Source organism: Scyliorhinus torazame, chromosome 5 (genome assembly GCF_047496885.1).
Source record: "Scyliorhinus torazame isolate Kashiwa2021f chromosome 5, sScyTor2.1, whole genome shotgun sequence".
In the NCBI taxonomy this organism is placed as follows: Eukaryota; Metazoa; Chordata; class Chondrichthyes; order Carcharhiniformes; family Scyliorhinidae; genus Scyliorhinus; species Scyliorhinus torazame.
Genome location: NC_092711.1, coordinates 137,407,015 through 137,421,173, shown reverse-complemented (window position 1 = coordinate 137,421,173; position 14,159 = coordinate 137,407,015). Strand labels below are relative to the sequence as shown.

The 14,159-nt window shown below is 55.5% G+C and overlaps 1 protein-coding gene across 1 annotated transcript in view; it reads left to right on the top strand.

Moving 5' to 3' along the window:
- Positions 1-14,159, top strand: part of LOC140419832 (large neutral amino acids transporter small subunit 2-like) — a 37,236-nt gene that overhangs the window by 9,524 nt on the left and 13,553 nt on the right. Inside the window, exons 5-6 of the mRNA XM_072503865.1 lie at positions 8,419-8,515; positions 12,227-12,376. Coding sequence (XP_072359966.1) covers positions 8,419-8,515; positions 12,227-12,376 — 247 coding nt within the window. The remainder of the gene's footprint in view (positions 1-8,418; positions 8,516-12,226; positions 12,377-14,159) is intronic.

The window sequence follows — 14,159 nt, the reverse complement described above, 5'->3', positions numbered from 1 at the left end:
CATTAGGGCCGTGACCCCATGTCAGAGGTTATTGGTTCGCAGCCGTGTTTCATGAGCCTGGATCCTGTCCATTACTCAGGGATTGCCTGTGTGCGCGCGTGTAGTTTACGTGTGTGCGTGGTGTCTGCGAGTGCAGTTGATCTGTGTGTGCGCAGGGTCCATGTGTGTGCAATGTGTGTAGTGTCTGAGTGTGCTCTTCATGTGCGGCGCACGTGCGATTTATATGTGCGCACGGTGACTGCATGTGTTGTTTTTGCGAGGAAAGGATACCTCGCTGCAGGAGTGATTTCACGTAAAATAGGTATACGATATATTTAAACAATCTATTACTGACACTGTATTAAAATATCTTTAACATCATGCAGGACAGTAGTTTACAATTACCAGTTAAACAATGGGAATCAATGCGGTGACCCAGCAACCCTCAACTGCTAACTTTATTCCCACTCAAACAACAAAACCATCTCCGATCTCAATCCACTTTTAAACACAGTTAGCAGATGCGGAACTTCTCGCTGTCCAGAGATGTCATGGAAACTCCACTTTGAGAAAGAGAGATCTCTTGAGAATGCTTGACTGGGGCTGGTTTAGCACACTGGGCTAAATCGCTGGCTTTTAAAGCAGGCCAAGGCAGGCCAGCAGCACGGTTCAATTCCCGTACCAGCCTCCCCGAACAGGCGCCGGAATGTGGCGACTAGGGGCTTTTCACAGTAACTACATTTGAAGCCTACTTGTGACACTAAGCGATTTTCGTTTCACTTCCAGTGGCGGCTATGAGGGAGTAAGTCGCACATTTGGTGGCTCCCGCTCTGGCCGGACTTTTGGACCTTTTCCCCCGACTTTTTGCGGTTTTGAGCACTGGCTTTGAAGGCGCAGACGTTTAGGCTCTGGATCCACACAGTGGTGGATGGAACAGAGAACCCCAAGGGACCGAAAAGGAAGAAATAAAAAAATAAGCAAGGGCTGGGTGGAGGTGGCAGCTGAAGACAACATAGCTGATGTTCGGACCCCTGCTGCGACGGCCCAGCCATCGACAGAGGAGCTGATGCAGGTCATCCAGGAGGGCTTTGCCAGACAGAAACGGGACTGTCTTGACCCGATAAAGGAGTCGATCGATCGGCTGGAGCGCAGGCTGGATGCCCAGGATCGGACGATTCAGAAGCTGGAGAAAGCGCGGGCGGACCAGGAGGAGCATCAAACGGGGGTTGGGTTGGAGGTGGGGATGCTGAAGGATCAGCAAAAGAGGCTGCTGGAGAAGGTGGAAGATCTGGAGAATAGAGCTCACCAGCAGAACGTAAGAATTGTCTCCCTGAGGGGGCTGATGCTGGCACGTTTCTGACGAATATGTTTCAGAAGCTTCTGGGGGAGGGGGCTTTTCCCCGACCACTGGAGGTGGACAGGGCGCACAGGGCGATGGCGAGGAAGCCACGGCCGGGGGACCTCCCTAAGGGCGATGGTGGTCCGGTTCCACAGATGTCTGGACAAGGAGTGTGTTCTTCAGTGGGTCAAGCGTACGCGGAGCTGCAAATGGGACAATAGCTTATTGCGTGTCTATCAGGACCTGAGCGTGGATGTGGCCAGAAGGAGGGCAGGCTTCAAGCAAGTGAAGGAGATCCTGTTTAAGAAGGTGAAATTTGGGCTGCTTTACCCGGCACGTCTTTGGGTTACGCACGAGGACCAGCACCATTATTTCGAGTCGCCCGAAGAAGCGATGGACTTTGCCAAGAAGAAGGGGCTGGCGCAGAACTGAGAACTTTTTGGTTTCAAGCTGTAACTTTTCTGAGTGATGTGTATATGTTTTGATTGTCGTTTTTCTTCTGCTTTTAAGTTTGGATGAAGGTGGGGGAAGTAAAAGTTATTCGGTTTCTAGGGGTTTTTGGTGTTTTGTTGGGGGTGGCTGGTGGGGGCTTTTTACTTTGTATTACTTTGATTTGCACTATTGGGGGGGTTCTTAGTGGGTTTTCGTTTTGGGTTGTCTCCTATGGTAATTGGGAGATTGTTTGGGGTCGGTTTGATGAGGGAAGTGGTTTCGATGGGCGGGGGGGGGGTAGTGGGTGAACAATAGGTGGGAGACTTCTTGGCGCCGGAGGCGAGGGCCACCAGGCTAGCTGGGTGAGCTAGTCTACGGAAGCACAGTGGGGCGTGTGCATATGATTAATATATGGCAGGGGTTAGGTTACAAAGTGGTATTGCTGGGGGGGGGGGGACGACTTGAGTTTCGGGACAGAGAGGAGGTCGGGGGTGGGGGCTGCCAGGAGGCGGGCTGATGGAGACGCGGCGCATGGGCTGGTGGCGGACCCAGGAAAGGGGATGGCTGATCGGCGGAGGGGTGAGGGGGGCACGGTGCCCCCCCCAACTGGGCTGATCACCTGGAATGTTAGAGGGTTGAATGGGCCGGTCAAGAGGGCACGTGTGTTCGAGCATCTGAAGGCGAACGTGGTAATGTTGCAGGAGACACACCTGAAAGTAGCGGATCAAGTCAGGCTAAGGAAGGGTTGGGTCAGTCAGGTCTTTCACTCGGGGCTGGACACCAAGACTAGAGGGGTGGCGATTTAAATCAATAACCTGGTGCAATTCCAGGTGGGCAGTATAGTCTCGGACGGGGGGGGACCATTACGCCATGGTGAGCGGTAAGCTGGAGGGGAGGAAGGTAGTCTTGGTCAACGTGCATGCGCCGAACTGGGACGATGTAGAATTTATAAAGAGGGTGCTGGGGAAGATACCTGACCTGGGCTCGCACAAGTTGGTGATGGGAGGGGATTTTAATACGGTCATCGACCCCGGCCTGGGCCGGTCGTTCGAAAATGGGGAGGGTGCCAGCAATGGCGAAGGAACTGATGGGATTCATGGAGCGGGGGGGGGGTTCATTTTGAGCAGGGATTTACTGGCGGGGGTGGTGGACACTGGGTACTCGGCCATCACTATTTCGGATCATGCCCCACACCGGGTGGAACTACAGGTCAGTGGAGAGCTTCCAGCACCCACAATGGAGATTGGACATGGGTTTGTTAGCGGACGAGGCGGTGTTTGTGTCCCTGTGGTCTAGTTGTGTGTGTGTCCCTGTGGTCTAGTTGTGTGTGTGTCCCTGTGGTCTAGTTGTGTGTGTGTCCCTGTGATTTAGTTGTGTGTGCGTCCCTGTGGTTTAGTTGTGTGTGTGTCCCTGTGGTTTAGTTGTGTTTGTGTCCCTGTGGTTTAGTTGTGTATGCGTCCCTGTGGTTTAGTTGTGTTTGTGTCCCTGTGGTCTAGTTGTGTGTGTGTCCCTGTGGTCTAGTATTGTGTGTGTCCCTGTGATTTAGTTGTGTGTGTGTCCCTGTGGTCTAGTTGTGTGTGTGTCCCTGTGGTTTAGTTGTGTTTGTGTCCCTGTGGTTTAGTTGTGTATGTCCCTGTGGTTTAGTTGTGTATGCGTCCCTGTGGTTTAGTTGTGTGTGTGTCCCTGGGGTTTAGTTGTGTGTGTCCCTGGGGTTTAGTTGTGTGTGTCCCTGGGGTTTAGTTGTGTTTGTGTCCCTGTGGTTTAGTTGTGTTTGTGTCCCTGTGGTTTAGTTGTGTGTGTGTCCCTGGGGTTTAGTTGTGTGTGTCCCCCTGGGGTTTAGTTGTGTGTGTCCCCCTGTGGTCTAATTGTGTGTTGGTGCCTGTGGTCTAGTTGTGTGTGTGTCCCTGTGGTCTAGTTGTGTGTGTGTCCCTGTGGTCTAGTTGTGTGTGTGTCCCTGTGGTTTAGTTGTGTGTGTGTCCCTGTGGTTTAGTTGTGTGTGTGTCCCTGTGATTTAGTTGTGTGTGCGTCCCTGTGGTTTAGTTGTGTGTGTGTCCCTGTGGTTTAGTTGTGTTTGTGTCCCTGTGGTTTAGTTGTGTATGCGTCCCTGTGGTTTAGTTGTGTTTGTGTCCCTGTGGTCTAGTTGTGTGTGTGTCCCTGTGGTCTAGTATTGTGTGTGTCCCTGTGATTTAGTTGTGTGTGTGTCCCTGTGGTCTAGTTGTGTGTGTGTCCCTGTGGTTTAGTTGTGTTTGTGTCCCTGTGGTTTAGTTGTGTATGTCCCTGTGGTTTAGTTGTGTATGCGTCCCTGTGGTTTAGTTGTGTGTGTGTCCCTGGGGTTTAGTTGTGTGTGTCCCTGGGGTTTAGTTGTGTGTGTCCCTGGGGTTTAGTTGTGTTTGTGTCCCTGTGGTTTAGTTGTGTTTGTGTCCCTGTGGTTTAGTTGTGTGTGTGTCCCTGGGGTTTAGTTGTGTGTGTCCCCCTGGGGTTTAGTTGTGTGTGTCCCCCTGTGGTCTAATTGTGTGTTGGTGCCTGTGGTCTAGTTGTGTGTGTGTCCCTGTGGTCTAGTTGTGTGTGTGTCCCTGTGGTCTAGTTGTGTGTGTGTCCCTGTGGTTTAGTTGTGTGTGTGTCCCTGTGGTTTAGTTGTGTGTGTGTCCCTGTGGTTTAGTTGTGTGTATGTCACTGTGGTTTAGTTGTGTGTGACCCTGTGGTCTAGTTGTGTGTGTGTCCCTGTGGTCTAGTTGTGTGTGTGTCCCTGTGGTCTAGTTGTGTGTGTGTCCCTGTGGTCTAGTTGTGTGTGTGTCCCTGTGGTCTAGTTGTGTGTGTGTCCCTGTGGTCTAGTTGTGTGTGTGTCCCTGTGGTCTAGTTGTGTGTGTGTCCCTGTGGTTTAGTTGTGTATGCGTCCCTGTGGTTTAGTTGTGTGTGTGTCCCTGGGGTTTAGTTGTGTGTGTCCCTGGGGTTTAGTTGTGTGTGTCCCTGGGGTTTAGTTGTGTGTGTCCCTGGGGTTTAGTTGTGTTTGTGTCCCTGTGGTTTAGTTGTGTTTGTGTCCCTGTGGTTTAGTTGTGTGTGTGTCCCTGGGGTTTAGTTGTGTGTGTCCCCCTGGGGTTTAGTTGTGTGTCCCCCCCTGTGGTCTAGTTGTGTGTTGGTGCCTGTGGTCTAGTTGTGTGTGTGTCCCTGTGGTCTAGTTGTGTGTGTGTCCCTGTGGTCTAGTTGTGTGTGTGTCCCTGTGGTTTAGTTGTGTGTGTGTCCCTGTGGTTTAGTTGTGTGTATGTCACTGTGGTTTAGTTGTGTGTGACCCTGTGGTCTAGTTGTGTGTGTGTCCCTGTGGTCTAGTTGTGTGTGTGTCCCTGTGGTCTAGTTGTGTGTGTGTCCCTGTGGTCTAGTTGTGTGTGTGTCCCTGTGGTCTAGTTGTGTGTGTGTCCCTGTGGTCTAGTTGTGTGTGTGTCCCTGTGGTTTAGTTGTGTGTGTGTCCCTGTGGTTTAGTTGTGTGTGTGTCCCTGTGGTTTAGGTGTGTGTGTCCCTGTGGTTTAGTTGTGTGTGTGTCCCTGTGGTTTAGTTGTGTGTGTGTCCCTGTGGTTTAGTTGTGTGTGTGTCCCTGTGGTCTAGTTGTGTGTGTGTCCCTGTGGTCTAGTTGTGTGTGTGTCCCTGTGGTCTAGTTGTGTGTGTGTCCCTGTGGTCTAGTTGTGTTTGTGTCCCTGTGGTTTAGTTGTGTGTGTGTCCCTGGGGTTTAGTTGTGTGTGTGTCCCTGGGGTTTAGTTGTGTGTGTGTCCCTGTGGTCTAGTTGTGTGTGTGTCCCTGTGGTCTAGTTGTGTGTGTGTCCCTGGGGTTTAGTTGTGTTTGTGTCCCTGGGGTTTAGTTGTGTTTGTGTCCCTGTGGTTTAGTTGTGTTTGTGTCCCTGTGGTTTAGTTGTGTGTGTGTCCCTGGGGTTTAGTTGTGTGTGTCCCCCTGGGGTTTAGTTGTGTGTGTGTCCCTGGGGTCTAGTTGTGTGTGTGTCCCTGTGGTCTAGTTGTGTGTGTGTCCCTGTGGTTTAGTTGTGTGTGTGTCCCTGTGGTTTAGTTGTGTGTATGTCACTGTGGTTTAGTTGTGTGTGTCCCTGTGGCCTAGTTGTGTGTGTGTCCCTGTGGTCTAGTTGTGTGTGTGTCCCTGTGGTCTAGTTGTGTGTGTGTCCCTGTGGTCTAGTTGTGTGTGTGTCCCTGTGGTCTAGTTGTGTGTGTGTCCCTGTGGTCTAGTTGTGTGTGTGTGTCCCTGTGGTCTAGTTGTGTGTGTGTGTCCTTGTGGTCTAGTTGTGTGTGTGTGTCCCTGTGGTCTAGTTGTGTGTGTGTGTCCCTGTGGTTTAGTTGTGTGTGTGTGTGTCCCTGTGGTTTAGTTGTGTGTGTGTCCCTGTGGTTTAGTTGTGTGTGTGTGTCTGTGCATGTGCTGCAGCTTCTCTGAGCGACAGTGCACTGTTTGCGGTGTCATGCGCAATGCGCTTGTGCAGATTTTAAGTGTATGCACACGCGTGATGTTTGTGTGTCTGCATCCACAATGGTTTTTCGGAGTCACCAATCAGTTACCTGTGGATTTCTGTGCGTGTTTTTTGTTTTGCCACGAACATATGGCTTTTGTGTCGTGCGCGTAGGTGCAGTCTGTGTAAGGGAGCGCATGTATGCGATGACTGTGCGTGCGCGATGCTAGTCTGTATTTTATTTCACGGTGTTCCCCCCCCCCCCTTTCCTGTGTTGTCACTGGGGTGAACCAGGGTACCAGGTGCCAAAGGTGACCAGCCGTGACCTACTGCGATAACCCGCCCCCTCAAATCCACCCCTCCCCCGTTGAGCACCCCTCACACCAGAGATGGAGACCACAGCTTCACCCCCTCACCACGCCACCCCCTCACTCCCTGACTTCTCCAGCACTCGCAATACCAGCACGGCACGGGTCTGGGAGACTCCAAACTCCCAGTGTATCGAAAATCGTGGTGACAATATTAGCTGTCTCCCTCCCTCGCTCTGTCTGCCCGTCTCCCTCCCTCGCTCTGTCTGCCCGTCTCCCTCCCTCGCTCTGTCTGCCCGTCTCCCTCCCTCGCTCTGTCTGCCCGTCTCCCTCCCTCGCTCTGTCTGCCCGTCTCCCTCCCTCGCTCTGTCTGCCCGTCTCCCTCCCTCGCTCTGTCTGCCCGTCTCCCTCCCTCGCTCTGTCTGCCCGTCTCCCTCCCTCGCTCTGTCTGCCCGTCTCCCTCCCTCGCTCTGTCTGCCCGTCTCCCTCCCTCGCTCTGTCTGCCCGTCTCCCTCCCTCGCTCTGTCTGCCCGTCTCCCTCCCTCGCTCTGTCTGCCCGTCTCCCTCCCTCGCTCTGTCTGCCCGTCTCCCTCCCTCCCTCTGTCTGCCCGTCTCCCTCCCTCGCTCTGTCTGCCCGTCTCCCTCCCTCGCTCTGTCTGCCCGTCTCCCTCCCTCGCTCTGTCTGCCCGTCTCCCTCCCTCGCTCTGTCTGCCCGTCTCCCTCCCTCGCTCTGTCTGCCCGTCTCCCTCCCTCGCTCTGTCTGCCCGTCTCCCTCCCTCGCTCTGTCTGCCCGTCTCCCTCCCTCGCTCTGTCTGCCCGTCTCCCTCCCTCGCTCTGTCTGCCCGTCTCCCTCCCTCGCTCTGTCTGCCCGTCTCCCTCCCTCGCTCTGTCTGCCCGTCTCCCTCCCTCCCTCTGTCTGCCCGTCTCCCTCCCTCGCTCTGTCTGCCCGTCTCCCTCCCTCGCTCTGTCTGCCCGTCTCCCTCCCTCGCTCTGTCTGCCCGTCTCCCTCCCTCGCTCTGTCTGCCCGTCTCCCTCCCTCGCTCTGTCTGCCCGTCTCCCTCCCTCGCTCTGTCTGCCCGTCTCCCTCCCTCGCTCTGTCTGCCCGTCTCCCTCCCTCGCTCTGTCTGCCCGTCTCCCTCCCTCGCTCTGTCTGCCCGTCTCCCTCCCTCGCTCTGTCTGCCCGTCTCCCTCCCTCGCTCTGTCTGCCCGTCTCCCTCCCTCGCTCTGTCTGCCCGTCTCCCTCCCTCGCTCTGTCTGCCCGTCTCCCTCCCTCGCTCTGTCTGCCCGTCTCCCTCCCTCGCTCTGTCTGCCCGTCTCCCTCCCTCGCTCTGTCTGCCCGTCTCCCTCCCTCGCTCTGTCTGCCCGTCTCCCTCCCTCGCTCTGTCTGCCCGTCTCCCTCCCTCGCTCTGTCTGCCCGTCTCCCTCCCTCGCTCTGTCTGCCCGTCTCCCTCCCTCGCTCTGTCTGCCCGTCTCCCTCCCTCGCTCTGTCTGCCCGTCTCCCACCCTCGCTCTGTCTGTCTGCCCGTCTCCCTCCCTCGCTCTGTCTGTCTGCCCGTCTCCCTCCCTCCCTCGCTCTGTCTGTCTGTCCGTCTCCCTCCGCTCGCTCGCTCTGTCTGTCTGTCCGTCTCCCTCCCTCTGTCTGCCTGTCTCTCTCCACCGTTCCCCGCTTTCCCCCTCACTCCCTCTTCCTCACTCTCTTCCTCCCTCTCCTCCTCCCTCTCTCTCTCCCTCCCTCTCTCTCTCCCTCTTTCTCTCTCCCCCTCGCTCTCTCTCCCTCTCTCTGTATCTCCCTCTTTCTCTATCTCCCTCTCTCTCTATCTCTCCGTCTCTCTCTCCCCCTCTCTCTCTCCCCCTCCCTCTCTCCCCCTCCCTCTCTCTCCCTCCCACATGATGTGCACAATTTGATGAAGAACCTTTCCTTTCAGGTTGTTTTTTGCTGGAGCTCGTGAGGGGCACCTGCCGAGTCTGCTGGCCATGATTCATATTAAACGCTGTACTCCTATACCAGCCCTCCTCTTCACTGTAAGATAGGCTTCTTGATGCATCGTTCACACTTATCTTAATCAATTTGCCATAGTTACAACGTTGATTGGCAACTGTAGTCCTGCCTTTTGTGTTGTGATTCTTGTTTTTATTTTGTCATATCTAATGCACCCGGCCAAGTCTGCGATTCTCCTCCCCCCCCCCCCCCCCCCCCCCCCCCCCCCCAGGCCAAGATGGCTGCCCCAGACCCCGCAGCCCCGTTTCGAGAATGGGTTCCGAATTGGCCTTGGGGGCCCAGCCTCTCGGAAGGCCGGTCACCCCTCGAGCTGAGAGGTGACCCCCCCCCCATGCCAGGGCATCTACCTTCCCGGTCACCCCCCCCCCCACTCAGAGGGACGTCGGGGAACCCCGTTCTGTCTGGGCTTGTGTGTGACACCCCACCAGAGCTCCCCAAGGTTGAAAGGTCAGCCCCTGACCCTGGACATTTCCCCGCCCCCATTTTACCCTCTCTGAACAGACACTTTCCACTCTCGACAGTCCGGTCCACCTGCGTTGTCCAGCCTCTGACATCCATCAGGAAGTTCCCTTGGAATAATAATTAGGAAGGGAATGCGCGTTGTTTTTTTTTCCCCTTTCCAATGAAGGGGCGATTTAGCGTGGCCAATCCACCTACCCTGCACATCTTTGGGTTGTGGGGGCGAAACCCACGCAGACACGGGGAGAAAATGCAAACTCCACACGGAGCCGGGATCAAACCTCGGACCTCGGCACAGTGAGGCTGCAGTGCTAACCACTGTGCCACCGTGCCATCCTGGGAATGCACACTCTTCCCCTCTCCCACTCACTCCCCGGCCCCTCTCCCACTCACTCCCCGGCCCCTCTCCCACTCACTCCCCGGCCCCTCTCCCACTCACTCCCCGGCCCCTCTCCCACTCACTCCCAGGGCCCTCTCCCACTCACTCCCCGGCCCCTCTCCCACTCACTCCCCGGCCCCTCTCCCACTCACTCCCCGGCCCCTCTCCCACTCACTCCCCGGCCCCTCTCCCACTCACTCCCCGGCCCCTCTCCCACTCACTCCCCGGCCCCTCTCCCACTCACTCCCCGGCCCCTCTCCCACTCACTCCCCGGCCCCTCTCCCACTCACTCCCCGGCCCCTCTCCCACTCACTCCCCGGCCCCTCTCCCACTCACTCCCCGGCCCCTCTCCCACTCACTCCCCGGCCCCTCTCCCACTCACTCCCCGGCCCCTCTCCCACTCACTCCCCGGCCCCTCTCCCACTCACTCCCCGGCCCCTCTCCCACTCACTCCCCGGCCCCTCTCCCACTCACTCCCCGGCCCCTCTCCCACTCACTCCCCGGCCCCTCTCCCACTCACTCCCCGGCCCCTCTCCCACTCACTCCCCGGCCCCTCTCCCACTCACTCCCCGGCCCCTCTCCCACTCACTCCCCGGCCCCTCTCCCACTCACTCCCCGGCCCCTCTCCCACTCACTCCCCGGCCCCTCTCCCACTCACTCCCCGGCCCCTCTCCCACTCACTCCCAGGGCCCTCTCCCACTCACTCCCCGGCCCCTCTCCCACTCACTCCCAGGGCCCTGCCCCTCGCTGCCAAAGATCCTTCCCAATCACCGCCAGTGTCTTTTGGATCTTAATGATCACTGTCAATGTCCGGGCTCTCTGTTATGCAATTCCAATTATAAGGCCCTTCCCAAAGGGAAAACTGCTGTTTATCGAACCTGCCCACCCCCACCCACAGCCTGTGTCCAAACGGCCTTCCCCCTGCCTCCCACCCAGTGGTCAAACTCCTATTTAATCAGTTTGCAAAGATCACAAAATCCTGAAATAATCTCCGATGAAACACAAATGATGCAAAGATGTGTGTCTCTTTCTCGGGGACATGGACCCCGCAAAGTATTTGTGATTTTTTTAAAGGTTTGTTGCCATTTGGTGACACACGGATAATTTGCAGCTGCTGTTTATCAAAACGAAATCCTGAATGTTGTGACCTCTTCACGTTTCGGCTCCATCAGTTGTCACCCTCGTGTTTTGTCTGCCGTTTCGATAATTCCACATAACTTGTCTCCCCTGCTGTAACCTCTGCCTTGTCGCTCACTTTGCGCGATTCGCTAATCCTTCCGCTTCGGGCTACCCCCACCCACCCCCACCCCAGCATTAACGCTGCCCGGGCCCAGGGTGACACCCGCTGTGGAGTGGAGGAGAGAAGGTGGTGGGGCAGTAGGGGTGAGGGAGAAAGGGCTAAGGCACGTCCACACCACAAGGGCGGAGCTGATCCCCTATGTACAAGCAGGGAGAGCTGTCAACTATGTTAAGCAACGTGGCAGGGCCAGGTTTCCACCTCCCGGCAGCCGTTTGCAGCGTTCCCCCTCTCTCAACCCCACACTGGCAGCCATTTGCAGTGTCCCCTCTCAGTCCCAAACTGGTAGCCATTTGCAGTGTGCCCCCCACTGTCAGTACCACACTAGCAGCCCTTTGCAGCGTCCTCACTCAGTCCCACACCAGTGGCCATTTGCAGTGTCCCCTCTTAGTCCCAAACCGGCAGCCATTTGCAGTGTCCTCTCTCAGTCCCAAACCGGCAGCCATTTGCAGTGTCCTCTCTCAGTCCCAAACCGGCAGCCATTTGCAGAGTGCCCCCCACTCTCAATCCCACACCAGCAGCCCTTTGCAGCGTCCTCACTCAGTCCCACACCAGTGGCCATTTGCAGTGTCCTCTCTCAGTCCCCAAACCGGCAGCCATTTGCAGTTTGCCCCCCAATCTCAGTCCCACACCAGCAGCCCTTTGTAGCGTCCTCACTCAGTCCCACACCAGTGGCCATTTGCAGTGTCCTCTCTCAGTCCCACACTGACAGCCATTTGCAGTGTGCCCTTCATGAATTCACTGGCAGTCCTTCATTTGCAGTGTATCCCTCTCCATCCAGCACTTGCAGCCTTTAGTAGTGTGCCCATCTCCATCCCATGTGAGCAGCCATTTGCAGTGTCCCTCTGACCTATACCGGCAGCCAATTTCAGTGTCCCATCCATCACCGACTGCCAATTATTTGCAGTGTCCCCTCCATCACCCAGCAGCAGCCATTTGCAGTGTCCCCCCCATCACCCAGGGGCAGCCATTTTCAGTGTCCCCTCCATCACCCAGCAGCAGCCATTTTCAGTGTCCCCTCCATCACCCAGCAGCAGCCATTTGCAGTGTCCCCCCCATCACCCAGGGGCAGCCATTTTCAGTGTCCCCTCCATCACCCGGCGGCAGCCGTTTTCAGTGTCCCCTCCATCACCAAGTGACAGCCATTTGCAGTGTCCCCCCCCCCTTCACCCACTGGCAGCCATTTGCAGTGTCCCCTCTGCTCCACACCAGCAGCTATTATGCGGCGTCCCCTTCTCTAGCCACTCACTAAGGCTGGCGTACGCTCTTAAAGCTCAGCGATATTTCCTGAGCCGTTTGGGGACTTGCCCGGGTACAAGGATCTGACCCAATCGTAATTTGAGGAGAACGCTAGTTGATTTTTATTTGCTTTGCTACTCCCTCTCGGGCTTGCTCCTCAGCATCTCCCTCGCCTCGTTCATCCTCTGTTGACGGGTTGGACCTCCAGCGACTAAACTGTTTCTCCCACCACCCCCACCCCCTTGCCCAAAGCCCCACCCCCACTCCCCCACCCCAATGTTTATTTTACCTCTCTCTCTCTTTCTCTCTCTCACGTTCCCTCGCTCTCCTCCTCGTCCTCCTGCCTTCCCCGTTCTCCAGTGTGCCTCCACCTTGCTGATGCTGGTAACCAGTGACATCTACACGCTCATAAACTACGTGGGGTTCATCAACTACCTGTTCTACGGAGTCACCATTGCCGGACAGATCGTGCTTCGCTGGAAGAAGCCTGACATGGCCCGGCCTATCAAGGTGAGCCGAGTCTCAGTGTCCAAACCACCACCACCTCCCCCCACCACCACCATTTGCCCTTCCCTTCCAGCGTACGGTGGCGTCGTTAGTATTGTCTGCCCTTGGACTAGCAAAAAAGAATTGGGTACCCTGAATTGAATTTTAAAAATTTAGAGCTTCACAGCTCCAGGGTCCCAGGTTCGATTCCCCGCTGGGTCACTGTCTGTGCGGAGTCTGCACGTTCTCCCCGTGTCTGCGTGGGTTTCCTCCGGGTGCTCCGGTTTCCTCCCACAGTCCAAATACGTGCAGGTTAGGTGGCTTGGCCATGATAAATTGCCCTCAGTGACCAAAAAGATTAGGAGGGGTTATTGGGTTACGGGGATAGGGTGGAAGTGAGGGCTCAAGTGGGTCGGTGCAGATTCGATGGGCTGAATGGCCTCCTGCTGCACTGTATGTTCTATGAAGTATTCAGGTGAGCGCTTGAAATGCCACAGGGTACAAGTCTACGATCCAAGTGCTGGGAAATGAGATTAGAATAGATAGGTGCCAGGGGTGGCACGTCGCCACAGTGGTTAGCACTGTTGCTTCACAGCACGAGGACCCGGGCGGAGTTTGCACATTCTGCCCATGTCTGCGTGGGTCTCGCCCCCGCAACCCAAAAGATGTGCAGGGTGGGTGGATTGGTCACGCTAAAATTGCCCTTAATTGGAAAAAAATCGGGTACTCTAAATCGAGGGAAGAAAAGTTGCTCGATGGCCGCTGCAGACACGATGGGCCGAAGGGCCTCTTTCTGCACTGTAAAACTCTGTGACTCTAAAGTCACTAAAGGTAATAGAGTCACAAGAGTTTTACAGTGCAGAAAGAGGATGTGGCGGCTTTAGAGAGGGTGCAGAAGAGATTTACCAGAATGTTGCCTGGTATGGAGGGCATTAGCTATGAGGAGCGGTTGAATAAACTCGGTTTGTTCTCACTGGAACGACGGAGGTTGAGGGGCGACCTGATGGAGCTCTACAGGGGCATAGACAGAGTGGATAGTCAGAGGCTTTTCCCCGGTGTAGAGGGGTCAATTACTAGGGGACATAGGTTTAAGGTGTGAGGGGCAAGGTTTAGAGATGTATGAGGTAAGTTTTTTACACAGAGGGTAGTGGGTGCCTGGAACTCGCTACCGGAGGAGGTGGTGGAAGCAGGGACGATAGTGACATTTAAGGGGCATCTTGACAAATACATGAATAGGATGGGAATAGAGGGATACGGACCCCGGAAGTGTAGAAGATTTTAGTTTAGACGGGCAGCATGGTCGGCACGGGCTTGGAGGGCCGAAGGGCCTGTTCCTGTGCTGTGCTTTTCTTTGTTCTTTGTTCCATGACCCGGACCTCTTTCTGCACTGTAAAACTCTTGTGATTCTATGACCCGGGGGTTTGAATCCCACCACGACAGGTGACAGAACTTGAATTTAAAAAAAAAAAAAGATCTGGAATTAAGAGGCCAATGGTGACCATTGTTGATCTTGGGGAAGGGGAAATCTGCCGTCCTTACCCGGTCTGGCCTGCATGTGACTCCAGGCCCACCCACCACCCACCACACACACACACACACAGTGATGCAGTTGATTCCTAACTTACCCCCTTTCAATTGGCTGAGCGAGACCGCATTCAGTCATATCAAACCACCTTCAAGTGGCAGCTAAGGCTGGGCAATGAACACCGGGCCTAGTCAGCGAAGCCCGAGTATTAATTTTAGATGCGCTCACCCCAGTCCAGCGCCAGCATCTCCACATCATAATTTTAGATGGGCAGTGCTTCAT